This window comes from Papaver somniferum, chromosome 8, assembly GCF_003573695.1.
Source record: "Papaver somniferum cultivar HN1 chromosome 8, ASM357369v1, whole genome shotgun sequence".
NCBI classification, from domain to species: Eukaryota; Viridiplantae; Streptophyta; class Magnoliopsida; order Ranunculales; family Papaveraceae; genus Papaver; species Papaver somniferum.
The window spans coordinates 149,495,356-149,522,269 of record NC_039365.1 but is presented as its reverse complement, the minus strand read 5'-3'; the positions used below and the strand labels follow the sequence as shown (position 1 = coordinate 149,522,269).

Below are 26,914 nucleotides of genomic sequence, written 5' to 3'. Positions count from 1 at the left end.
ATTCTGTAATCTATTTTTTCTTTGATTCTGGTAATATATTTTGCAACGTATATATATGTTGGTTAAATTAATAAGTTGCATTAATTTTAATTAAAGCAACGGATGAAGCAACGTATGAAACAAACATAAGCGTTGATATACATTGCCAAAAATTTGTGACGCTGCATGGGCAACGTACATAAGCGTTGCTTAGATTGTTAGCCACGGAAATAAACGTGGTAAATTCGGGATTTTTGGTGTAGTGGTATGCTCTAACAGTGTTTTTCATCTTTTTAGCATAAATCAAATGCAGAAAAGCTACTCTTAATATCAACCATACAAATATTTTAGATAAATACCATTGACCAAGTCAAATGCTATTTTATGTAGCGTTAAACACTGTTTTCATTAGCGTTTCCATGATTCCATTATAAGACTTGAGCTTTCATCATGCACAATTCCAAATACTGAGCTTGGAGGATGAACTTCTTCCACCAGAAGACTTGATGTAAACACTTTTTACTCGTTTCCTGCACAAACCAGGGTGCTAACGGGGGTACCAAATTAACATATAGGACAAAATAGCCTTTGTGTTGGTACACCTAGCAATTTGGTACCCCATTAGCAGCAATTTGGAGGACCACAGTAATCGCAATCTTTGCGTATTCAGAGTGCACAATCTTTGCGCAATCATGGTGCGCAATCATTGCGTTTCAATTTTTATTGAAGTTTTTATTCATGGCGCCTGGTTATAGATTAGGGTTTGTGCGTAAGAATATATTTCCTACAACCTACGCTTATTTTGAAGGTGCTTTCAGAGATCTTCATGATGGTTTTGTTAGGGTTCTGTTTATCGAAGAGGATTTCAGAATCCTGTTGCGCAATGATTGCGCTCGTAATGATTTTGTCAAGATAAAGAGTTTCAAAGTGAATGATTATATGTCCGAAGTTTATGCTTTGATGATCAATCAATTTAGGGTTTTTACTGAGAATGTTGTCTTTAAAAATTTAAAAAGTCTGGTAACATGAAGTTAACAGTCCTAACGCGATCATGGTGCGCAATCATTAAGCAGCGTGAGTGATGTGATTTGTAGATAGTGGTAAAAGTAGTTCAATTCTCAAACTTGTGAAGGATATTAATTAGACTTAAATTCTAATATTAAAATAGAAAACTCACTAAAAATTATAACAAACTCAATCAAAGTTGATATCAATATTAAAAGAACACTAAGGCTAAGATTCCACTATTTTCCAAATTCAAAGTGATTTAATCCAATATTTATATTCATGCAATTTTTTCGTTCAATTTGATTCTAAACTATTGCAACAAGTAGATTCTCAAAATAACAAGTGTAAATCCGAAGCATAGAACATCAAAAATCTAGGTCCAAGCATGCTCTATCAAAAGAAATAACAATTGCTTAGCAAGAATCATTCAAACAATTTTCACTCAAGGCAAAACAATCATAAAAATAATTGCGATAAATAAATAAATAAGAATATACCACTTTTTGTTGGAAAAATAGCTTCCTCTATCGCCTCAGCAATGGGGTTTAGCTCCTCATATTAATCACTTGCTCAAAATACATGTTTGTTGCTCAAAAGTTGATTAAAAGAGTGAAAGGTGTAAAGCAGCTGATTTGCAACAACGTAAAAGTGTTACAGATCTCTGGTACAAAGAGGAACAATGATTAATTGCTGTATATAAACGTTACTTATCTTCTGCTGTTGAACAACGACACTGTTCTGCGACTGTTTTTCGTGCGTCAATGTTCTTCGCGTTCTTGAGCTGTGCAGCAGCAGCAGCAGAAACAAAGTTTGATAAAACTCTTATTTCTTCTTCTCTGGATCTCCTCAAACTCTCGACACCCCTTCTATATGACCCAAAAAATCTATTTATATCAAAAATACCGATCAAGTCTCTCCCAAATCTTCCAAAATCTCTTCCCCTCTCTTCACGGCAAAGTTGCGGCAATTTCTTGTTTTAGAATTTCTACGCGTTTCTGAACTTTCCTTTTTATTCTAAACTCTACCTTAGATAGATACAAATCTTTGGGAAGGTTTATAGCTCTTTAATCTATCTAAAATTCCCTAAAACAGGTCACACACGTGACTTTCCATATATTTCTGTTGTGATAAAAATCCGTCGATTGAGCCCAGTCTAATCGATTTCAACACCCATATCAGATTCCTAGACCCATAAGGAGTCTATCCTATGAAAATCAGAGGTTTAATCGACCTCAAACTCCTCCAAATCAAGAACCCTAATCTGTTCTTCACTGCCACAAATTTTCCCGCCAAAACTGATAATTCAAATATAGAAGATGGTCGCCCCTATCTAGAGTAGGGGTGCGATTAGCAACTGCCTGAAAATGGGAAGCCCCTTAGTAATTAGATTACCCCTTATCCAAAGTGAGGGTCCGAATAGCAAATGTCCTCCCATGAACGCAAAAAACACTTTTCGAGCCAATTTCGCCGCAAAATCTTATTTTTCCGAAAGCACCTACAAAGACATAAAAATGTGTCTATCAAATACCCCCAAACCTATTATTTGCTAGTCCTCGAGCAAAAATAAAATCCTAACTCACTGTCGCAGGCATCGTCGATTGCATTTAGCGTATGCAATAAGCCTTTAAACCCCTAGGTGTCCTTAGTGGCGGAGTGTTGTCTCCGGAGGGCTTACCAAAGGCATACCCACAAAACCTTTATACTCCATACCCTAGCTATCTACACAGAACCTTGGAAGGCACTAAAGAATCTCCTTGGTTGGCATACTTATTGACTACAGGAGGAAGTACCCTGATGCGAAATTCCAATTGCTGTACACGAGTTCACACTCAAGCATACTAAAATTTATATGAAGTGACAGAGCTCTACTCAGATAGTCGCACTATGGACATCAATATCCGGAGTCAAAACTAATCACATGGATAGATCAAGAAGATGGATATAGAAAAACATAGATGGTTTTGATGTTTACTAGGTGAACGGTGTTTCTCATATCTGTCTGAAGGCCTCCGCTAAAATGAACCTATTCTAATGGACTGAGATACTAGTCTGACTAATATCAACTCACTGGCATATACAAGGGAACCAGTGATTGATAATCCTAACTCTAGGTCAACTCAACTGGCATATACAAGGGTTCCAGTGGTTGACTTTATTGAATTTATTCCAGTTGGTCTGATGGTCTGGTCTCAGTTTCTCTTTTTTTTTTCATTTTTTTTTGTATCTCAATCACTCTAATTCACCCTAGCACTGGTAACAACTTGAATAGTGAGCCACACCTAATCACTTAGAGAAACATAATTTAAAAACAAAACAAAATAAAAACAGAAGTGAAAAGGACTCAACGAGATATGGTGAAACTATCATGTTATTTCTAACACCTGAGCTCTGTGCTTTTATGAATAGACTCTTTAGATGTTGCCATCTAGTCAGATTGGTTCCTCAACTCCTACAACCAAAATGCTTCCATCCACTTAGATTGGTTAGTGTCATCCTTAATAGGCATAAATGTCTAGGCTCTGGAGTTTATTTATTGCAACGAAAAGGTAACAAAAAGTTCTACCCCACCCCCAAACTTAAATATAACATTGTCCTCAATGTTTCTAATTAAAGAACAGTACCAAAAATATAAGTAACATGAGGAAATAGTAAAGAGAGAAGTCGGAAAGATAGTACCTGGGTGAAGTGTAACCAAAAAACTACAAAAATATTATACAACATACAAAATCGCCTCGATGGTCAATCAAGGTAAACAGGGTCCTCTAGAGGGACCTCCTCAACATCATCTGTAGGAAAAGGTTCTAAAAAGGGCTTCAATCGCTGACCGTTAACCTTCGAAGAACTACTACCATCTGGTGTCTCAATCTCAACAGCTCTATGAGGAAAAACAGTACGGACCACAAAAGGACCGGTCCACCGAGAGTGCAACTTCCCGGGGAATAGATGCAAACGAGTGTCATACAGAAGAACTTTTTGACCTGGAGAAAATGACTTTCCTAAAATATTCCTATCATGCACAAGTTTCATTTTGTTCTTATACTCCTTAGCACTATCGTACGCATCTCTACGAATCTCGTCCAACTCATTGAGATGGAGCTTTCTTTGAACTTCTGCCTTGTCAAGTGAAAAGTTTAAGTTCTTAATAGCCCAATAGGATCGATGCTCTAACTCAACAGGAAGGTGACATGCCTTGCCAAACACTAAACGATAAGGTGACATTCCAATGGGTGTCTTAAACGCAGTACGGTAAGCCCATAAGGCATCAGTAAGCCTCGACGACCAGTCTTTCCTGTTTGGATTAACTGTTTTCTCTAGAATACGTTTAATTTCCCTATTGGAAAACTCTACCTGACCACTATTCTGAGGGTGATATGGGGTTACCACTTTATGGGTAATACCGTATTGTTTCATTAAAAGAGAAAACGGTCTATTACAAAAGTGTGAACCTCCATCACTAATTATAGCTCGTGGCGTACCAAAACGTGTAAGTATATTCTCTTTCAAAAACTAGACTACGACCCTGTGGTCATTCTTTTTACATGGAACCGTCTCAACCCACTTAGACACATAGTCTACAGCGACAAGTATGTAAAGATCACCAAACGAAATAGGAAATGGACCCATAAAATCAATGCCCCACACATCAAAGACCTCAATCACTAAAATAGGGTTCAAAGGCATCATATTTCTACGGGAAATGGTTCCTAACTTCTGGCAACGCTCACAAGAAACACAATGACTATGGGAATCTTTAAACAACGAATGCCAGTAAAATCCACACTGCAAAATCTTAGCAGCAGTCTTCTTAGCACTAAAATGACCCCCACATGCATGTCCATGACAAAATGAGATAATACTAGACTGGTCACTCTCAGATACACAACTCCTAATAATCTGGTCCGGACAATACTTAAACAGATAAGGGTCGTCCCAAAAGAAATGCTTAACCTCGGCTAAAAACCTAGAACGATCTTGCTTACCCCAATGTTGAGGCATTCGACCAGTAACAAGATAATTCACTATATTTGCATACCAAGGTGATTGGGAAACAGAGAACAATTGTTCATCAGGAAAACTGTCCCTTATAGGATGGGAATTATTAGGGGAACTAACAAACTAGCCTAGACAAGTGGTCTGCTACTACATTCTATGCACCCCTTTTGTCTCTAATGTCTGGACAAAATTCTTGTAACAAAAGGATCCATTTAATCAATCTAGGTTTGGTATCCTTCTTAGACAAAAGGTATTTAAAAGCAGCATGATCAGTATAGATTACGACCTTAGAACCTAATAAATAGGATCTAAACTTATCCAAGGCAAACACGATGGCTAGCAATTCCTTCTCGGTAGTTGTATAGTTCATTTGGGCATCATTCAGAGTTTTGCTAGCATAGTAAATCACATGGAGTAATTTGTTTTCTCGCTGACCTAGCACAACGCCTATAGCATAATCTGAAGCATCACACATAATTTCTAAGGGTAGGTTCCAGTTAGGTGCCTGGACTATCGGGGCAGTAGTGAGTAAAGTTTTAAGCTTCTCAAAAGCCTCTAAACAAGCATCATCAAAGACAAACTTAACATCTTTAGCAAGCAAATTGCAAAGAGGTCTAGAAATCAAGCTAAAATCCTTAATGAATCGACGGTAAAAACCTGCATGCCCTAGGAATGACCTAATATCTTTTACGGTTTTTGGGACCTGTAAAGTCTTAATAAGGTCAACTTTGGCTTTGTCTACCTCTATACCCTTTGAAGAGACGATGTGCCCTAACACAATTCCTGATTTAACCATGAAATGGCATTTTTCACAATTAAGCACTAAATTTTCTTCCTTACACCTAGTCAACACTAATGTCAAATGATGCAAGCACTCATCGAAAGATGAACCAAACAACGAAAAATCATCCATAAAGACCTCTAAGAACCGTTCTACCATATCAGAAAATATGCTCATCATACAACGCTGAAAAGTTGCAGGAGCATTACATAGCCCGAAAGGCATGCGTCTATACGCAAAGGTACCAAAGGGACAGGTAAAAGTGGTTTTCTCTTGGTCTTCTGGGGCAATAACGATCTGATTATAACCGGAGTAGCCATCTAAGAAGCAATAGTGACTATGTCCAGCTAATCGCTCTAGCATTTGGTCGATAAAAGGAAGGGGAAAGTGATCCTTCCTTGTGACCTTGTTCAATTTCCTATAGTCAATACACACACGCCATCCCGTGGTCACTCGGGTTGGGATTAATTAATTATTATCATTCTGGACTACAGTGATACCTGATTTCTTGGGGACAACCTGAACAGGGCTGACCCACTTACTGTCTGAAATTGGGTAAATAATACCCGCATCTAACAACTTAAGCACCTCTTTTCGAACTACCTCTTTCATGTTAGGGTTCAGTCGACGTTGCATCTCCCTAGAAGGTTTGGAGTCTTCCTCTAAATGAATCTGATGCATACACACAGTAGGACTTATACCCTTAATGTCTGCTATAGTCCACCCTAAAGCTTCCTTATTGTCTTGAAGTACATTTACTAGCCTACTTTCCTGATCACTATCCAAATCGGAAGCTACAATCACAGGTAAAGTCTCAGATGGGCCTAAAAACACATACTTTAGAGTATCGGGTAGTGGTTTAAGGTCCAACTTTGGGGGCTCTTCTAAAGAAGGAATTAGGGTAGTCTCAGAAACTGGTAACGGTTCGAACCTAGCTTTCCATCTATCAGTGTCTAACACAGGGGTAGAATCTAATAGAGCATTCACCTGTTCAATAGTGCTATCGTCGTCAAAATCTAAACCAAAATGGGATAGACAACTTTCTAATGGGTCTTCAGACAAATGTTTGGTAATGACTCCTGAACTAAGGCTTCTATCATGTTCACCTCTCAACACATGTGTCATCTAGCTCATGAGGTTGCTTACTGACATTAAAAATGTTCATCTCCATAGTCATATTACCAAAAGATAAACTCATCACACCATTTCGACAGTTAATGATCGCATTAGACGTAGCTAAAAATGGGCGACCTAAAATCACAGGTATCTGGTTCTCTGGGTCAGGGACAGGTTGGGTATCTAGGACCACGAAATCCACTGGATAAATAAACTTGTCGACCTCAATAAGAACATCCTCGATAACACCTCGAGGGATTTTAACAGACCTATCAGCTAACTGCAGTGTCATCTGAGTAGGTTTTTCATCACAAGTCCTAGCTGTAAGTATACATGGAATGGCAGTAAGTTCACACTGGCTCCTAAGTCAAGTAAAGCTTTTTCTACCCGGAAGTTACCTATTGTGCAAGCAATGGTAGGAGAACCTGGGTCTTTGTACTTTGGAGTTGTGGTGTTCTGAATGATTGAACTTACGTGACTAGCTAAAAAGGCTTTCTTATGGACGCTAAGTTTTCGCTTTCGCGTACACATATCCTTAAGGAACTTGGCATAAGCAGGAATTTGCCTAATTGCATCTAATAAGGAAGGTTTATGGTAACTTGCTTAAAAACCTCCACTATGTCATTAAAGTTCGATTCCTTCTTTGTTGGTACTAATAGCTGAGGAAATGGGGCTCTAGGCCTAAAATCAGACCTTTCAGGAACCGAATTCACATCATCAGAAACTTTATCAGTCTCTCAGCTACTGGTCCTGAGAGGTGAGATCCTGAGGGGTGAACTACAGTATGTTCACTATCGGGCATGGTTACCTTATTGTCTACAACTCTACCACTTCTAAGGGTTCTAACAACATTCAATTGATTCGATGGTTTTGCACCTAATTCATGAACTCCTCTAGGGTTGGGTTGTGTTTGACTAGGAAACTTACCTTTTTCTCTCAAAGAATCACTTATCAGACCAACCTGGGTTTTTAACTCGGAAATAGCCTGACTATTTTCTTGTCCTATCCTGTTACTAGCTTGTAGACTCTGTTCTACGGATAACTGAAATTTTGCAGTTTGCTGAGTTAACAAGGCGAGAGATTCCTCTAAACTTAGGATTTTCTTATCTGACTGATTCTGAAACTGAGCTAGTCCTGAAGGATTCTTAGTATAGCCAAAACCTGGGGGAGCATTAGAATTACTAAACTGACCTTGACTTTGGCCCTTAGACCACGAAAGGTTCGGATGGTTTCTCCAACCAGGATTATAGGTTTCTGAATATGGGTCAATCTTTTGACGGTTATCAAATCTAGTGTTATTATAAAGAGCATTGGCTGCTCTTCAATATTCTGGCCTTCCCAAAAAGGCTCCACTCTACCACTAGTCTGGCCCACTTCTAAGGCTTCTAACCTTTTTGCTATAGCAGCAATTTTGGCATCTGATTCATAGCCTCCTTCTACCCTATTAACGTTTCCTCTACTAAAAGAATTGTTTTCTGGGGTGCCCTACTATTTTCCCATTGCTGGGTTTTTTCGGCGATTTCATTAAAAAATTCCATCGCCGCATCAACAGTTTGGTTTTCAAATCCACCAGTGCATAGAGACTCAACCATGGTCGTTGTGGAATAATCTAAACCCTCATAAAGGATCTGAACTAGCCTAACCTTTTCTAAACCATGATGAGGACACTGGGATAATAAATCATTGAACCTTTCCAAATACCTATATAAAGATTCTCCCTCTTGTTGTGAAAATGTGCATATTTGCGTCCTAATAGACGATGTTTTGTGCCTAGGGAAAAACTTATTGAAAAAGGCAGATGTAAGTTGTTCATATGTCTCAATTGACTCGGAGTCCAAACTATACAGCCACGACTTGGCCTTATCTTTCAGGGAAAATGGGAATAACCTAAGTTTCAAAGCATCATCATCTAAGCCTCTAATTCTTAGAGTACTACAAATTTCCTCAAAATCCCTAACATGGTAATAAGGGTTTTCATTTTCTTTCCCTAAAAAGATTGGGAGCATCTGTAAGGTCCCAGGTTTCAGTTCATAGGGTGCCTCCGTTTCAGCTAACTTAATACACGAAGGACGAGTAGTCCTAGTTGGATTCAACAAAGCTTTCAAAGTTGCCATTTCTGGCGCTATCGGAGCAACAGGATTCTCTCCTCAGTCAAAGGACGTTCAAAAACAGACTCTTCAAAAGTCGGACTTTCTAGATTAAGGTAATCGAGACGCTTCGAACTACTAGGTTTCTCTTTAACAAATCTACCTAGTGCGTCTCTTTTACGTTCAGGCATACAATAGAATTTTCTAAATTGGAAGGGTAAGCAAACACAGATCAAGGCCGACTCAACCAAATCAAACCTATTGATTTCTAGCAAACAAAAAGCATGATGGCTCCACTTAGATTGTTTCTAGACCAGCTTCTAATCCTTCGAACGGGAATTCGTTACAATTTAAGCAAACCCCTCTGGAATCAATCCGAGTTAACGTAAGTTGAATAGAGGCGAGGGAAGCTCGGTGGAGCTTTGATACCCAAGGCCTCACCGGTATTACAAGGCGGCGCAGTCACGCATTCAACTTACAGAAACCGTCAAGAACTTCGAAGTATGCTTAAAAGAGTAACCAATATTTTTCGAATGACTTTCCTGTTAAGCTCGTTACCCTATCGGTCTCGTTCTAGTCAAAATTTTAGGCTTAGGTTCGCGTAGGTTACGTGTTCCTAAAGCGGGCAAGAAGAGAACGGTGATGAAATCCGAACCCTTATCTTGTATGGCCAGGCCTTGCCCTTTACTAGAAAAATAAATGTCCGTATTCAGTCCTCAACATATATGCATACGAAGGAGTCCAGTAACTCGCTGACAGGGGATTCGCGAGTGTTTAGAATCTTACCTCCCGTTCCAGACGGGGGATGAATCGGTTGTAGTCGACTCGGGCCACTGACTCCGATGTCTAGTGTACGAACCCAAGGTGCAGAGACAATATCGTAATTGTCCTCCTTCTCTGCAAACAGTTTATATTTAAAGTACCCTTCCGTAGGGTAATAAAAAAAATAATGTCCCAAAGTCCAAAAGTCCAAAAAAATAAAAAAATTACAAAAATAATAAACCCTAATACAGTTTTTTTTTTAAAAAAATAAACAAACCCTAAACTAAAATTGTCTAAAATAAAATTGTCTTCTTTTCTCTGTTCTTTTTGCTTTAATCTTTAGCTCCAAGTCTTTATGAAATCACCAAACTCTTTGGCTCAATTTTCTTTATGATCCAGAACCTGTAGACACAAGATAAATACCCCAAAACATAAAAAAGGACAAAAATAAAAATAAAAAAAATAAAAATAAATCTAAAACCCTAAAAACAAGTTCGCGTCGGCGGCGCCAAAAATTGATGTGATTTGTAGATAGTGGTAAAAGTGGTTCGATTCTCAGACTTGTGAAGAATATTAATTAGACTTAAATTCTAATATTAAAATAGAAAACTCACTAAAAATTATAGCAAACTCAATCAAAGTTGATATCAATATTAAAAGAACACTAAGACTAAGATTCCACTATTTTCCAAATTCAAAGTGATTTAATCCAATATTTATATTCATGCAATTTTTTCGTTCAATTTGATTCTAAACTATTGCAACAAGTATATTCTCAAAATAACAAGTGTAAATCCGAAGCATAGAACATCAAAAATCTAGGTCCAAGCATGCTCTATCAAAAGAAATAACAATTGCTTAGCAAGAATCATTCAAACAATTTTCACTCAAGGAAAAACAATCATAAAAATAATTGCGATAAATAAATAAGAATATACCACTTTTTGTTGGAAAATAGCTTCCTCTATCGCCTCAGCAATGGGGTTTAGCTCCTCATATTAATCACTTGCTCCAAATACATGTTTGTTGCTCAAAAGTTGATTAAAAGAGTGAAAGGTGTAAAGCAGCTGATTTGCAACAGCGTAAGTGTTACAGATCTCTGGTACAAAGAGGAACAATGATTAACTGCTGTATATAAACGTTACTTATCTTCTGTTGTTGAACAACGACACTGTTCTACGACTGTTTTTCGTGCGTCAATGTTCTTCGCGTTCTTGAGTTGTGCAGCAGCAGCAGCAGCAGAAACAGAGTTTGATAAAACTCTGATTTCTTCTTCTCTGGCTCTCCTCAAACTCTCGACACCCCTTCTATATGACCCAAAAAATCTATTTATATCAAAAATACCGATCAAGTCTCTCCCAAATCTTCCAAAATCTCTTCCCCTCTCTTCACGGCAAAGTTGCGGCAATTTCTTGTTTTAGAATTTCTACGCGTTTCTGAACTTTCCTTTTTATTCTAAACTCTTCCTTAGATAGATACAAATCTTTGGGAAGGTTTATAGCACTTTAATCTCTCTAAAATTCCCTAAAACAGGTCACACACGTGATTTTCCATATATTTCTGTTGTGATAAAAATCCGTCGATTGAGCCTTGTCTAATCGATTTCAACACCCATATCAGATTCCTATACCCATAAGGAGTCTATCCTATGAAAATCAGAGGTTTAATCGACCTCAAACTCCTCCAAATCAAGAACCATAATCTGTTATTCACTGCCACAAATTTTCCCGCCAAAACTGATAATTCAAATGTAGAAGATGGTCGCCCCTATCCAGAGTAGGGGTGCGATTAGCAGCTGCCTGGAAATGGGAAGCCCCTTAGTAATTAGGTTATCCCTTATCCAAAGTGAGGGTCCGAATAGCAAATGTCCTCCCATGAACGCAAAAAACACTTTTCGAGCCAATTTCGCCGCAAAATCTTATTTTTCCGAAAACACCTACAAATACATAAAAAGCCAAAATAAATACAAAATCGAGCACTAGCAATATATACAATTGAGATTATATCAGACACAAAAATGTGTCTATCAGTGAGGATTGCACTGTTGGAGGTTTTGTTGCTACAATGATCATGAGTTATGGCCTGATCATGTCCGAAGAGGATGATTTGATGTTTATTCATATGTCCGAAGATTATGCATTGATGATCAATCAATCAATCAAGGTTTTTTAATGAGATTACTGTCTACAGTAAATTACACAAAGTTAAAGGCTATTTCGATCATAAAAAAATGATGTTTTCTGGTAACATAAGGTTAACAGTCATAATCGCAATTTTTGCGCAATCATGGTGTGCAATCATCACATTTGGATTTTTTAGGGTTTTTTCGCTTGGAAACGCACATTGGAAGTTTTGTTTGAGGATATCAATTCATGCTACAGTTTTTGTAGCTTTTGCTGATGTGATTAAGGTGGACTTTGAATCTCCTTTCCATAGCCTGGTAATGATAGCCATTGAAGGTGTTGTCCATGGATTTTTTGGTACTTTAATTTTTCACGCAGAAGTTGCTTCTACGAAGATATGGTGCTTGATCCACTGTCTTCTTGGGTTTTTGATATCGATGTTTGTCAACAGAATTAGGGTTTCTCTCTTGGTTGCTGGTTACAGTGAATCATTTGAAGTTTTGATACTGAATTTGACGCTCCTTATTCTATCTTTTCGGAGATTATATGATCGACTATTTGCTGCTGAGTTTGTCTCCACCAATTCGTCACTTAAAGCTATACATTCGATAGCCTTCTCTGAGGATGATAACAATTTAATCAGTCACGATTTTGATTGCCTATCCTTTGGTGATTGGCTTTCTGTAGCTATACGCTACAAACTTATGATTAGTAAGGTTTGTTCCTTGTTGATTATCGTGCACAGAATTTTTGCCAAAGCCTGGCAACATAATGATGATGTTGTATGTGGACACTTCGATATTTTACTGCGTCACACCCTCGGTGAAACTTTGTCCAAAGCCTGGCAGCATATTGAAGATGTTGCATGTGGACACTTTGGTGTTTTGCTGCTTCACGCCTCTGAGAACAGTGAGCTTTGCTTGCTGTTGGGATTTTTTGAAGATTACAGGGCTTTTGCTTTATGGCCTGTCTTGAAGATTAACAATGACAACAGAGCTTTGCTTGCTGTTCTGCTTACTTGAAGATTACAATTTTTCTATTCAGATTGAAGTTGGCATATTATGCTACAAATAGAAGATATCTGAGTTCTTTGTAGCTCAACTGAATTTTGCAGGCGCAATGTTCAACTAGTCGGCCTTGTCTTGCAAGGTCTTATTTTGAATATTTGAAGATATTTGAAGTTTTGGAAGCTTGAAATTGAAGTCTAAGGCGGAAGGGTGTTTGGCAGCATTCTTGAAGCAACATATGGAGCGAAAGCCGTGTTTTTCTAGAATTGCCCTGTTAGAGACCTTTTCGTTTTATTTTTCTAGTTTTTCTAGCTTTTCGGGCATGTTGCCCGTACATTGAAGTTTTTTTCTTTTCATCCTTTTGGTTTATGGGGTCCGGGGCCTTCGACCCCCATCTGTAATCTTGTTGGTTACGTTTTTTTCTTTTTGCTCTTTATAAACTTTTTTGTTTGACTGAGTAAAAAAAAAAAGTAAAAACGGTGTCCAATCCGCTTTTCAATTTTTCAGACTAACTTCCATATAAAGCCCGGTCAAGTCAAGCAGAAAGACCATTGAAAAGATTTCTCTTCGTCTCAGTAAATAGCATCAAACCACAAAGTTGTGAGTGAAGTTGATTTTCCCTCTTCAAGGTAAGAAGATTCCACGATCTCAATACATCTTCTGTGTTTCATCATCTCATTCTTTCTCTCGTTGTTGATATGGTTGCTAAAATTAGGTTTTAGTTTTGCTTTACTTATATGAATTACAAATTATTTAGGGTTTTGCTTCTGTGTATCTGCAAAATAAAGTAAAGGTTTAATGAGATTTCATCACATTGAAGTTGAGTTCGGATATAGTAATCTAGTTGTATCCAAAGAAATTTGAATTGGGCACCAAATTTTGGCAAACATTGAAAGGTTTTGAGCTTGCTTTGTATAATTTAACAATTCTAGGGTTTTAGATGGGCATTGTGATTTTAGATTCCTAATTAAGTTAATGTGTGAATTGGTCTTCTTTTGATGTAGTGTGTTTAACTGTTTTTACCTTTTTTTTCTTTTCTATAGAAAGTAAAACCATGACTGCCGAAGAAGATTCAATTGAACAAGCCGCTGCAGACAGACGCGAGAGGCTTAAAGCTCTTAGAGAAGCTAAGGAACTATTTAATGCTAAAGATGGGGATGAACCCAAAGATGATGAGTGAGCTCTTTTTTCTCTACTCATAATTTTGTTAATTTACCGGTCTCAGAAATTTGGTAGGGGAAGGGGTTTTTGCTGGGCAATTTTCTTCATTGTTATGTTTGACTGAAAAATGTTATTACATTTTCTTTGCAGAAATAAGAGCTTGAAATTTAGGAACTATCTTCCTCATGATGAAAAACTTCAGGAGGGTAAGCTTGCTCCTCCTGTCTTACCAAAGTTCGAAGACCCAATTGCTGCTGTACCTCCTCCAGCTGAGAAGACCGAGGTATTGGTTTTTCACAGTCTATAGTAGTGTGGGGATGGTGGATTTTTTGTAATGCTTGGATCATTACTTGTAGATCCTGTATATCTAATATGCAAAACATATTGCAGGACCCGTTTGTTAATATCGCTCCAAAGAAGCCAAACTGGGACCTTCGGAGAGACATACAAAAGAAGCTTGACAAGCTTGAAAGACGCACACAGAAGGCAATAGCTCAACTTGCTGGTAAATATCCTTGTTTCTTTGTTATGTATACTACTATATCTAGTTAATTAGCTAATTTATTGAAATTTGCCTAGGTTTAGTTGGCCAGATGATCTGATCAATCTGTTGGCTGTCTTTTTTTATGGACCCACATAAGTTTGGGTTCTTATAGATTTCAGCTGCGAGTTTTGCTTCTTTGAGAAAGATAATGTTTAGAAGCAAAACAAATGTCGTTGATATTTTCATATATCTGTAATTGCATGAAAGCCTCATATCTTGTCGACTTTGGTAGCTGTTGGTTTTCCGTAAGAGGCTATGACATGTAGAGGCATTGATCTCATTATCTCATTATAGGGGAAGTACCTATTAAGCTTCAAGTGGCGATTTCTTTAATTTCACTAACCTCTTTTATGCATTGTTATATTGCAGAGGAACAAGCAAAAGAGAACCAAGAGTCGGCTGAGGAGAATGGTGAAACTGCATCAAGAGGAGATTAATGGAAGTGTTTCATTGTTTATCAAGAGATTTGAATAGGTTTCAGTAGCCAAGATCACTTATATTTGCAGTGGAATAGATAAGGGTTGATTAACTGAGGGGTTGCAAAACAAAACAAAGCAGATAGATGATGTAATGATGCACAGAGCTGGTCTTAAAGGGCATGTACATTTAAATTAAGAGATGAGTTAGCTTGAAAACTGTTCAAATTTTGTTATGTTGTTCAGCTTCTAGTCTCCTGGAGTTCAGAAAACTGTTCCTCTAGTTCATCAGTTTTGTTTTGTTAACATGTTATGCAATTGGAATTACTGTTGGTTGGGCTACTGATCAAACTACCTAGTGTTGTTTCCAGATTAAATCCTTAGATTTTATTGTTGTTTGTGTATGATTTGCATCGAATGGAAAAAAAACAACAACCAAGTAACATGATTCTGTAAACGGAACAAATCTCCTCACAATACAATGTGGTAGTTCTGAAGAGCAGATGGAAACAGCCCCGAGTAAAAAAGCCCAACCATTTTGGGACTAAACATCAGTCCGGACGAACTATAAAGCCTCCCTCTCTGGCGTCTTTCACATTCCTCCCGTCTCCAGTAACTACTGGGTTCTCTTTCTTCTTCTTCAAGAAAAAAATAAATGAATCAGAGATTTTGTGTGTGCAGATCAGTCTTAAGAAGAAACCCATTTACAAGATGGTCATCAAAACCCGTACCTTATACTTCTTCATTAATCTCGAATAATCCAACTTCTTCAATACTTATCTCAAATTACCACAACACTTTTAACTATCCTCCACAAATGTTTTCAATCCCTGGAAAGCAGAGAAACGCAACTTTGGTGATCTTAAAGAAGAAATGGCTAAAGTTCATTCTGCAGTAATCGACGCTTGGATGAACATAGAATTAGGCACTCTACCTCCTCTTGATGCTGCCAAGATTCCAGCAGACCAATTCAATGCCTTCAAGCAAGAATTTGGTCTTGACAATGGGGATTATCCGCATCTCCTGCAGAGATATGGAGAAGAGATTAGAGAAGAGATTGAAATGTTAGAAAATTCCGTTCAGCAAGCTGTGGCTTATGGGAAGGTACGTAATTTCTGATAAATTTATTTATTTTTGATATTACAGTATTGCTCGCCGTAAAAGTTACTAGATCAAAAGAGTCACTGTCTATGTAGTATGCTAATGCAGGTGGAAAATTGGGTTCTGACTTCAAGAATTGGTATAATGATGTTGGGAGGTTCCAGGGAGAGAGTTCTGAATCAGAAAATGTGAGTGACACTTTACTAACTGCTCAGGACCAGATTGCTATGCCTGTGGATGAGTCTTCTGCAGTTGTTGCTCAAAACCTGGCAGACAATACCAATCAGGTTAGTTCTTCTGCTATATTATTATTAACCACTATATATTGTTTTTTTCACTTCCTGTACATCTTCTGTTTCATATGCCATAAGCTTAATCAAGTTATTTGCAGTGTGAAATATTCATCACATAATAGTAGTTATCTTTTCTTTTTATCGATTTTTGCCATTTTCTTGCTGAGACTAAACCAACTTTAGAAATTAAAGAAAAATTGCTAGGCGCTTAAAGTTTGCAGAATGGTCCTTTGTATTTAGGATTGGTCTCTCTGGTGGAATGCTCATAACAGCATTAAGATTTCACTGCATTTCTTTTCAGCATCCCTTGAACGGAAGTATGGTGCATTGTCTGCACCAGAAAAATATGACCAGTGGACCAAGATAAAATTCTTTTGGAGACCTAAACTTCATTCTACATTTAGATCATAAACAGGGACGAAATCAATGTACATCCAGTGCAACTTGTTTTATTCATAATTCAGGTCAACAAATGGGTTTGATTGATCTAAGATATTAAGGAATTCCCTTCAATTGGTCCTACAGTGGAGAAGGACAAGAGTATATGAAGGAAAGAATTGATAGTGGTATTAGTGTCCAGAGAATGGTCAAGAAATTTTCCAAATGCAATAGTAAGACATCTGATGAGAGTGCTCGGATCATTCCCTGATTCTGCTCATTCTAAGCCATTAAATCAAAAATGCTGCAGACCCTTCAAAATTTTAAGATCCTGGTTAGAGCACAAAAGTTTTAGAGAACTAATCCAGGACAATAGGATTTCGCAGAACTCGATTTCGACATCCAGTCTTGAGCCGAGCTTATTTAAAGAGTGGAAATGGTTCATTGAGTTCCCAGAATCTATGGCCTTACTTGGCATCCTTCTACGTTGCTTTTCGTGCAATGATCAAGGCTAAGCTTCTTTTTTTACTTCCATATTCAGTTCAATTTATGATTCATGTAATGACAGAAACATAAATTACCTGTCTGACCTACAACAACCATATGTACCGCACTCAGCACTATATGTTCACATACAAGTGAAGCGTGTGCTTCCCATTAGTTTCCATATAATCTTCCTTAGACATATGCACCTGTAATTAAAGTCTTCATTTCTGAATGTGTTGTAGACGAGTGTAAAAAAGGACAAACTGGCATTGGTGAACCGTTACAGCAAAAAGTACAGACTGAAACATGCACTAGCGGCAGACTAAGATTTAGGTTTTTATATTTCTATTCAAATTTAGTTTTGTGGTTTCCTTAAATTGACTTACACAAGTCAAATTCATCTCATGGTTATATTTTTAATTTTGCAGATATCTCCGTAACAGAGCAGTAATCTTTTTGGTTGATGAGTGACCCGAGTTCCAAAGTCTGTCAGCACCATAATCTTACTTACAGATTAAAAAAAGAAGAAAAGAGAACTCAAATGTCTATTCAGTGATAGGAAAGCAAGCCAGTATCATCAACAATGAAGGACAAAAGAGCGAATTTGATGAAAGAATTGGTATGAAATTGTTACAAGTAGTCAAGTACAAACCCCCAACATTACATATAGCTGACAACAATTTCTGATATGGCAAGGCAAACATGTCAACTGAGTCAGCATCTTACTGACCTACTACTACTACTCTCTTCATCATCTTCTTTATTTGACCTTACAAGGTGGCAATGGTTTACCACATAAGCATTGGTTATGAGCATAAGCAACTGCTGGGAAAATGTTAAATGGTCTACCTTGTGGGATCTGTCCACACAATCTATTTGCTCTAAAATTTGCATGTTTCAGGTTCTCTATCCTTAACAAACTATCCGGAATTTTCCCAGTCAGTCTATTAATAGATAAATCCAACCATTTCAAACTCACCAATTCCCCTAAACTTGGAGGAATAGTTCCCATAATCTGATTCCTCGAGACATCCAACTTTTCAAGTTCAATACGAGTCTGAATTCTGAAGGACAGATGGAAACAGGACCACACTGCCTGATTCCTCTTGTTCCTCTCTCAATAAAGAAGTTTGGGAGCACTTTCTCAGATTTACTGTCATGCCTTGAAGGCTAGGAGGAAACAGTTAAAAGCCCAGCATTTTGTGTCTCAACATCAATTCCTTCAAACTACAAAGCTCCCTCTCCTCGCATCTTTCACATTCCTCCACCTCCAGTAACTAATAGGTTTTCCATTCTTCTTCTTCTTCAAGAAAAAGAATGAATCAAATTTCAAGATTTTGTGTGTGCAGATCAATCTTAAGAAGAAACCCATTTACAACATGGTCATCAGAACCCATATCTTCTTCTTATTCATTAGTTTCGCGTAATCCAACTTCTTCAAGCTTAATAACACTTACTATCTCAAAGGCATACCCTCCACAAATCTTTTCAACTCCTGGAAACCATTTCCGGAAATTCAGTGGAGAAGCAGCAGCAGCAGAATGTAACTTTGAATTAGGTACTCTACCTGGAAACCATTTCATATGGCAATAGTCGCCGGCTCGCCGCAACATAGAATTAGGTACTCTACCTCCTCTTGATGCTTGAAAATTCGGTATTAACAAGAATTATGTTTGGGATCATCCCCGCCTCCAGAAATTTAGAGAAGACAAGCCGTGGATGAAACCGTTTCTTATGAGAAGGTATGTAAATTCTGATAACTTCATTTATTTTTGATATTACAATATTGCTGTAAGATTTACTAGATTGTGTGAGTCCCTTCCCATGTAGTATGCTGATGCAGCTGGAGAAGATGTAATTTTTGGGGATGACTTCAAGGATTGGTATAGAGCTGTTGGTAGGTTCAGCAAGGGAGATAATTTTAAACCAGAAAACAAAAGTGACACTTTACCAGCTGCTCAGGACCAGATTGCTATGCGTGTGGATGATGATGCTTCTGCAGTTGTTGCTGAAAACCTGGAAGACAATACCAATCAGGTCAGTTCTTCGGCTATTTAACCACTATATATTGTTGCTTTCACTTCCTGTGCATCTTCTGTTCCATTCATATATATGCCATAAGCTTAATGGCCCTTTGTCCTAGGATTGGTCTCTCTGGAATGCTCATTGCACTGCAATACTGCATAACAACATTAAGTTTCACTGCGATTATTTTCAGCATAACTTGTGTCTTTTAAAGTACTAGTAGATAACTATGTTACCACTGGAAACTTGTATGGATGTGTGGTGCATTATCTGCTCCAGAAAATATTACCAGTGGACTAAGCTTATTTCTTTTGGCCTGAACAACAATTTAAACTTCATCCTGCATTTTGATGATAAACAGGGATGAAATCAATGTACTTCTAGTGCAACTCATTATATTTTTTCAAGAGTTCGCTAAGAAAAACTTGCCGCAAAAGTGAAGGTGGTGTTACTACTACAGTATGCTCGGTTCCTAAAAGTACATCCACTTGGAGAAAAATCATCTGACGGAAGAGTCATTGATTGTAAAGATTAACAAGGTTTATTTACTTTAAAAGACACATCAATTGCTTGCTTTTGAAACCAGAGTTTCAAAGGTTACCTGATCGTCCTTGTAATTATGAGATGTTGCTCATTTAAGTAGAGAAGATCTAACATGAGCAACTAATGCGATTGTAAGGTAATACTGATTTTCTATTCTCTGTTATGAATCTTTTAAATGGTTTTGACACTAAATTGGCAGTACTTTATAGATATCACAATGCGAAACATGCCATAATTAGCAAAGGTGCATTATTTCGGCTGAGTTCACAGTATCAAACATTCTAGGTTTCTCAACCAGTTAGCAACGTATGAAAGCAAGTGGAAGCTGCAGTAGTTCTTTGGTTCATAACTTCATATGGATATAAAGATGCACCGCAGAACTTGATTAGAATCATAATACACAGAACTGATAGATCTTTAGCTAAAGCTTTAGCCGTCCTGTCAGGCAATTTGAATCGGATCTAAGAGAGGTTAGGAATTTTACAGGACACAGTTTCTTGCTTCTTTCATCTTATATTAAGTGGAAGCTTGTGCAGTAAATAGACACAAGAATAGTGCTACTGATGCACTAGCTACACTCTTTGCCCACCACCACTCCTACTAGCTAGCCTTGAGGATCAGACTTGAAAATGATTGAGCTATGAAAATGGTTTATTTTCTCTAATTTGATACTGTAATACTTGTATAGTGGGGTTACAATTGTACAGTAAACCTTAAGTTCACAAATTCTACGTCAAAAGGGATTTATGGCTACAAGGGTCTGTCCAAATTCATCCCCAGTGCAAAGTGAAGGGTACACCAGGTTTCCTCTCCATAGGGTACCCTTTCCAAATCCCTGAAAGCTGAATGTCATATAAAGATGATTCTTAAGCGGCTCTACCACCACAATCAATCCATTTACAGAAAAACAATCCATTTGCAGAAAAACAAAAGAAAATAGTAATTAATCAATTAATCTGTTTTGTAATTAGTAGATTTATATTTATAAACATTTACACAAGTCATTACAGACCTCTATTCTGTCAAACATAAAAAAAAAAAAAAAAAAAACAGTAACCCTAATCAAAATTAACCATGTTTAGATCTTTTTTCTTATAAAACTACCAAAGATGTCAAACTCCTAATTCAAAACCATAAATCTTCGTATTTGCTTGAAAATTAAAGAGCTTTATTAGAGAAAGAAATTCTTATTCATTACTTACAATTGAAACTTTCTCGCTATAAAACCCCAATCGATAACTATGTACATACATATAGTTCTTCAATCAATCTTGATTTTCTCCGTAACTTTTTTCATCTCTCTCTGAAATTCAAACTGCAAACTGTTTAGGAAATTTTTCAATCTTTGATCTTCAATTTTACAGTGAACCCATGTTTAGATTCCAAACTTAAATCTAAAAAAAGGAAAAAAAAAAAACTTGAATTGAATTGAAAATCAATCATCTGGTAAAGCGTGTTCATGCCAACATAGGAGCATAGTGATGCATCGACGAAGAATATAAAATCGAGTTTTTTGTTGCTTCAAAACCCATAATAATCTTTTTCTGAAACCAGAATTCTTATAGCTTCGACGGATAGATTGTTTTGATGAAGAAGAAAAGGCTGTTGACGAAGGTTTTGGTTTTGGTTTTGCCATCGCCATAGAAAATGAAGGCGGAGGAGGTTGTTGGATATTTTGTGGTAACGATGTTGGTTTTATATGCCTCTTTGCTTCATGTTGTCATTGTGGGTCCCACCTTGATTTTGACGGAGGAACCACTCGTTCTCCAAATGACTATTTGACATTTTCTAATTTCCGTATAATTATTATTATATTTTTGTTTTTGAGTTTATTATTTCCGATTCCAATGGTATCGTAGAGTCTGATTTTTTAGTACACACTGTTCAAATTCAAATGAACACCCATTTTAAGGAGTGCACACAATCACATTAGTTATTTCCATTAAAATGGGTGTTAATTTTTTTGCAAGTTTGGTTTTGTGCAAATTCTATGCTAACGAGCATCAATTAAAAATAAGAAATCAAATAACTAATGAAATTTCCATTTCCACGCAACATCATTTCATTTTGTATAATTATACTATACTTGAAAACTATGGACTACTGGGTTCTAAGAGGGAAGAAAAAACTATTATTAATGTTCAACTTAATGGGCAAGTAATTTGATAATAATCAAAATAATATATTCAGATTCAATTGTTGTTTTCCATTGTTTATCCCATGCGACTTTGTTTGATAATGTTAAGCCTATTAATAATTAATTACAAATAAATTATATGATCATAATACATTCATTATACAGTTAGTTTTTTCACAAAATTGGTTAAACAGACGAAAATCAATAATTCCTGGGTGAATATGGCACTTAGATTTTGATATTGTTTAAATGGACAAAAATGTAAAAATAGTCACGATGTAAACAGTTTCGTCCTACCAATTTTTAAATACTTTTTCTTATTTTTAATTTACATCGGGATGCATCCAGTTTCATCCTTGCTATTTTTTAAGTTTAAGTCAGGATGAATCCAGTTTCATCATTGCTATTTTTTTGGTGTCGTTTCACCCATAATAATTTTTACTCGTCCATTAAAACCATGTTTTTAAAAATATTTGGCCAAATAATCCATTTTCAGTAATTTTTTCGTACATTTCATACCGAGTTCTCTATGCCGGTGAGCTCTTTTGTCTAAAAGACCTTCCAATCGATTGGATGACGATTGAGACCTTCCAATCAATTGAAATTTTCTCTATGCCGGTGAGCTCTGTCTTAATAGCCACCCTAGTAATTGAAATAAAATATAACTACCCATTGGCAGATAATCTCATACTACAACTGTATTAATGGTAGCAAAATATGCGCGTAGAGCAACTGCAGTGGTGCGATCAAAACCAAAGATCAAAGATCAAAAAAAAGACCAAAATTTGGGTTTAGTCCGTGTTGTGACGCAACGATACATGATTAAAATTTCATCAGGCGGACTTTAAAAGTCCGCCCCATTAAAATTTCATCAGGCGGACTTTAAAAGTCCGCCCCATTCTTTGTAACTTTCATCAGGCGGACTTTAAAAGTCCGCCTCATTCTTTTTTTTTTTATTTAATTAAAATTTCATCGGGCGTAATTTAAATCTCCGCTCGTTAACAAGCGTACTTTAAATTTACGTCCAACAACAAGCGTACTTTAAATTTACGCCCGACTATATTAGAATTTGGGATTTGGTCGCGACCATATTTGGTCTGGAATTTGATCTTTGGTTGGGATTTGATCTTTACTCCGTCCCACTGTGTTACGATCTCATCCCAAATTTTTGGTTATACTCGCCCATTGTGGATGCTCGTAGAAGTAGAAGAAATGCACTTGTATAGTTGTATGTAGACACTTGGATAAAATTTCACGTGCTGCTCTTATCCTTTTAGTTATATTACCCACGTTTTAATCTCTGTGTACTCGTTTATTGTCGAGCTTCTGGAAGTTTGTTTTCTCACAAGAAATCAAAAACGAATCTGAACCCGGGCAACAAAGTGATTTAATTATGCCTTAGCAAGTACACTACGAGGAAGTAACTTAGCAAGGATCTGACAAAGTGCTGAAAGATCAATTCGACAGGACAGAGTAGCAGCGTACGATGCGCAAAATTTAAAACGAGTCACATGAGTAACTCCTAGTAGTTTACCAGATACTACCACCTAACCAGGCCAGGCCGTTCTCAATTGAGTCGATTCATTCCGGACCTACTACACCATTGTGGAGTATAAGGCCGTCCGAGTTATTTTTTTAGAGTTTTCCCAACAAAAAAAAATTGGTTTCAAAATGAATAATTTTGAAACTGATAGGAACAAGTGTCAACCCGTGACCCTGTCCCCCACTCAAATAGATAAATGATGAATTTAAATTTTAAATCGTTACATCAGTGACCGGAACCTTTCAGTTCTTCACAGGGACAACAAAATCTAGCACAAAGAATCAAAAAGTGCGCCCACGTGATCTCATCCAGACCACTTTGGCAAACTTTAACTTCCTCCTTGTCCCTATACTCATATTCCACTGATCAATCAAGGCAAGTGTGAATTTTGTGTATGGGATGTGAATGTAAAGTTAGCCTCCTGTCCTAGTCGCCCCCGTGCGTGCCTAACGAAATGTACCGGTAATTGATATGTTAGGTGGAATTGATTCACCTAACGCCTGGCGGTGGTGGTTTGTAAAACTTCAGTCGTCAAGTGTATTTAGTTATGTGTATTCCGCGGATGCTCTATTATTGCATTGACTACTTCCCATAAGGTTTAGAATCATAAAAATAAAAGATCAAACAGAATAAAGAACTAGAACTAGATTGAGGATATTCCTTGAGACTGTTTCTCTTTTTGCAATGGGGTTTGGGACAAACATTCAGACAATATATCCCTTCAAAGGGATATAAACACCAACTTTGCTACACACCGGGTGTGTTTCACCGAAAACTACGCCCGAAGAGATAAAACACCTGGGACCCACCAGGAAATTATAGGAGTGTTGTTTTTTAATCACTATAGGACCCATCCTAATTGTGTTTCCTGGTGTTTTTTACGATGAAAGGCTTCGGTGGATATATCGTTTCTGTATAAACAAACTATACACGTAGGTTGGATTGAGACACGTGGATATGCCTCATTTAATTTGATTTGGAAACCTTTTGTTGGCAAAAGTTTCCTACTTGATTAATTGCTTAAATCATATACCTAAAGATGCTTAATACTCAATAACGATGCTTAAAATTAATAGTTTGTCTAGAAGTTGCTTTTTGATATCTGGAAGTAAAAATTCATAACTTAGCAGGGATGCGTAACTTCAAAATGATTTATAGCAGCACAAAAATTCATTTTTTATGAAGCATTTTCTTTTGGCTTATAACTTTTGTTTATGGTATCCGAACAGGCTATAAGGGACTTCATTCGAAAATTTGGATAGAGTTTAATATAACTGAATTAAATGGACCACTATTATCCCGTCGTTATCCCCCTCCCATCAACTGGATATATGTGTGCCCTTAAGGCGAATTTGCATATAATATGGTTTAATTGATTTATTAAGGGTTGCAGATTTAGATTCTTCAAACCAATTTTGAGTATAACATTGTTTGAATGAGTGAATTTATGCAAGATGGCATTTGTTTTTTCGTTTCCTAAAAATTAAAATTATTTTGGAAAGCTTTTTTCTTAATAGTAAAAATTATATTACAGGCTAACTGAAAGTAGTATATACAAGGAATTATCTGGAAAAATACATTCTTCCATCGATCTTTTCAGTTTATGTGGGATTGACACACACATAGATGGTAAAATCTTAGGTATCCTAAAACAATGACCACGATTTGGTGTTGTATCAGGAAGAATATGGTCCATCAGGTAGGTCAGCTAGATAAACCGGTACTGAGGATTTAGCTTCGAGACTAGGTACATTCGTTAATCGAGAAAGTGAGTTTTTTTTTTGGTTAATCCAAATTGTATTAAAAGAAAACTTTAGTTATAAAAGTAAATAAAAGATAAATTTATAAGAAAAGAAGCGACCCCAAAAACTTGCAAACTATTAAAAATTTTCCTGCCCCTATCCCGATGAGCCGAAACTAAAGCTCTCATTTTTTGTTGAGTTAAAGTTCGAGTAAGTATTGAATGCGCCCCTCGAAAGGTTGATGCAAATAAATGAACTTTTGTTCTACGTCTCCGAACTATATATCCTCGTTTAATTCTGGTCACTGAATCAAATGAAACTTTGATGAATAACTAATTTGTTTCTTTTCTTTAGTAGAAGCAAGTGAACCTCCTCTGGAAGCGGGTCTATTAGAAAGGATGTTAAACCCTCTGACTCAAGTTGAGATAAATAATACAATTCCCTTTATTCGCGAAAGCATGAGTTCGGTAAACGAGTCCTTTTGGACAGGTATATGCTGCCTCCTTAAAACCATGACAAGAAAAAAGGAGAAAACCTTGACGAATAAAAAAAAGTACAACACGATTAGTCCAAAAAAATATCCTATAAAAAACAATAGACTTAGAGCAAATGCTTAAGTTCAACAGAATTTAAACTATAACTTCTACTATACTATTTAGCATTTTCAGCTTCACATGATGAGAAAAATATTGGATCCTAATATTTTTCAGTGAAAATCCATGCTAGTGAACTTGAGATGTTGTCATCAGATTACAAATAAAAAACACTTAACAATCGAAACAAAAACAAAGCAGAGAGAGGTAAAATATGCCCCTGAATAACCAACCAAACCAAACTACGTTTATAACCTGTCTATTGTTTATTGCACAAAATATTTGAGCTTGATTTAAATGTATTACGAAAGAGATCACTGCACCAACCATAAAGAGATCAAAAGAATCATAATTCTACTGTGAATCTTCAACACCTTGCCAAACAAGCGAATTAAAAGCTATCTAGAACTACAAAAGACAACTAAGAATTTGGAGTGAGACAGAGAAGAAGTAGAAAAAAATTAATTTAAATGAACTTACCTGGGAGATGGTTTGATGAGAGGAGCAGGGGTTTGAAATAGGTGGTTAATCTTCACATTTGAAAAAAATAATTTAAATGGACTTACTATCGCTTGAAATAATTTGGAAAACGCTTGAAACGAAACAACTAACACCTAATATAACTGAGCTAACATGTTTTTTCGTTAATTTTTGATTTTTTTGATTGTCAGTCAGGCATTCTGAGACCACCTTCGAACGCTTGAGAGTTCGACCGAGTAATGCTTTAACATATACTGTTTGGATTTCCCTCCAAAATCTTTGCAGTTTCTTTTGTTTCCACACACCCTATATAATTACATAAGGAAGAATTTCCAAGATTTTAACATTTTTACCTTTAAAGGGTTTTGAGTCCAAGCTTTGAAGTTTAGAATCAGTGATTGCTTCAATATCCACGAGATTTTGAAAGCCTTGATGAAATAAAACCAAATTTCTCATATATATTCGCAGTAGATGAAAAGGTGGTCTTCTTCTTTATCACAAAATTTACACCAATTGTCAGCCACAACTATTCTTTTATTTTGCAAGTTTTTAAAAGCTGGAATATATGAGTGGAAATACAGAACAAAGGAAGACTCTTACCTTAGGGGCGATATTC

The 26,914-nt window shown here is 36.8% G+C and overlaps 1 protein-coding gene, 1 long non-coding RNA gene and 1 pseudogene across 4 annotated transcripts; 2 read left to right on the top strand and 1 right to left on the bottom strand.

Annotated features, from left to right (window-relative positions):
* Positions 1-8,527: 8,527 nt before the first annotated feature.
* Positions 8,528-8,627, top strand: LOC113307218 (annotated as a pseudogene).
* Positions 8,628-13,385: 4,758 nt separating this feature from the next.
* LOC113304578 (coiled-coil domain-containing protein 12-like) lies at positions 13,386-15,365 on the top strand. Of its 3 annotated transcripts, XR_003338247.1 has the most exons (6): positions 13,386-13,485; positions 13,900-14,032; positions 14,168-14,300; positions 14,408-14,522; positions 14,931-15,165; positions 15,198-15,365. XR_003338247.1 is itself a non-coding variant. In XM_026553718.1 (5 exons), exons 2-5 carry the CDS (start codon positions 13,911-13,913, stop codon positions 14,996-14,998), a joined length of 438 nt encoding a protein of 145 aa, XP_026409503.1. In that variant the 5' UTR covers positions 13,386-13,485; positions 13,900-13,910; the 3' UTR covers positions 14,999-15,347. The 3 variants fall into 3 exon arrangements, 2 of the variants coding, with proteins under 2 accessions (XP_026409503.1, XP_026409504.1); XM_026553718.1 differs by having other exon boundaries at positions 14,931-15,347; XM_026553719.1 differs by lacking the exon at positions 13,386-13,485 and adding an exon at positions 13,615-13,752 and having other exon boundaries at positions 14,931-15,347.
* Positions 15,366-17,821: 2,456 nt separating this feature from the next.
* LOC113304849 lies at positions 17,822-18,943 on the bottom strand. The gene is made up of 2 exons (XR_003338446.1): positions 18,803-18,943; positions 17,822-18,730 (listed from the first exon to the last, which is right to left on the bottom strand). It is a non-coding gene; the product is annotated as an uncharacterized LOC113304849 (long non-coding RNA).
* Between the last annotated feature and the right edge of the window lie 7,971 nt (positions 18,944-26,914).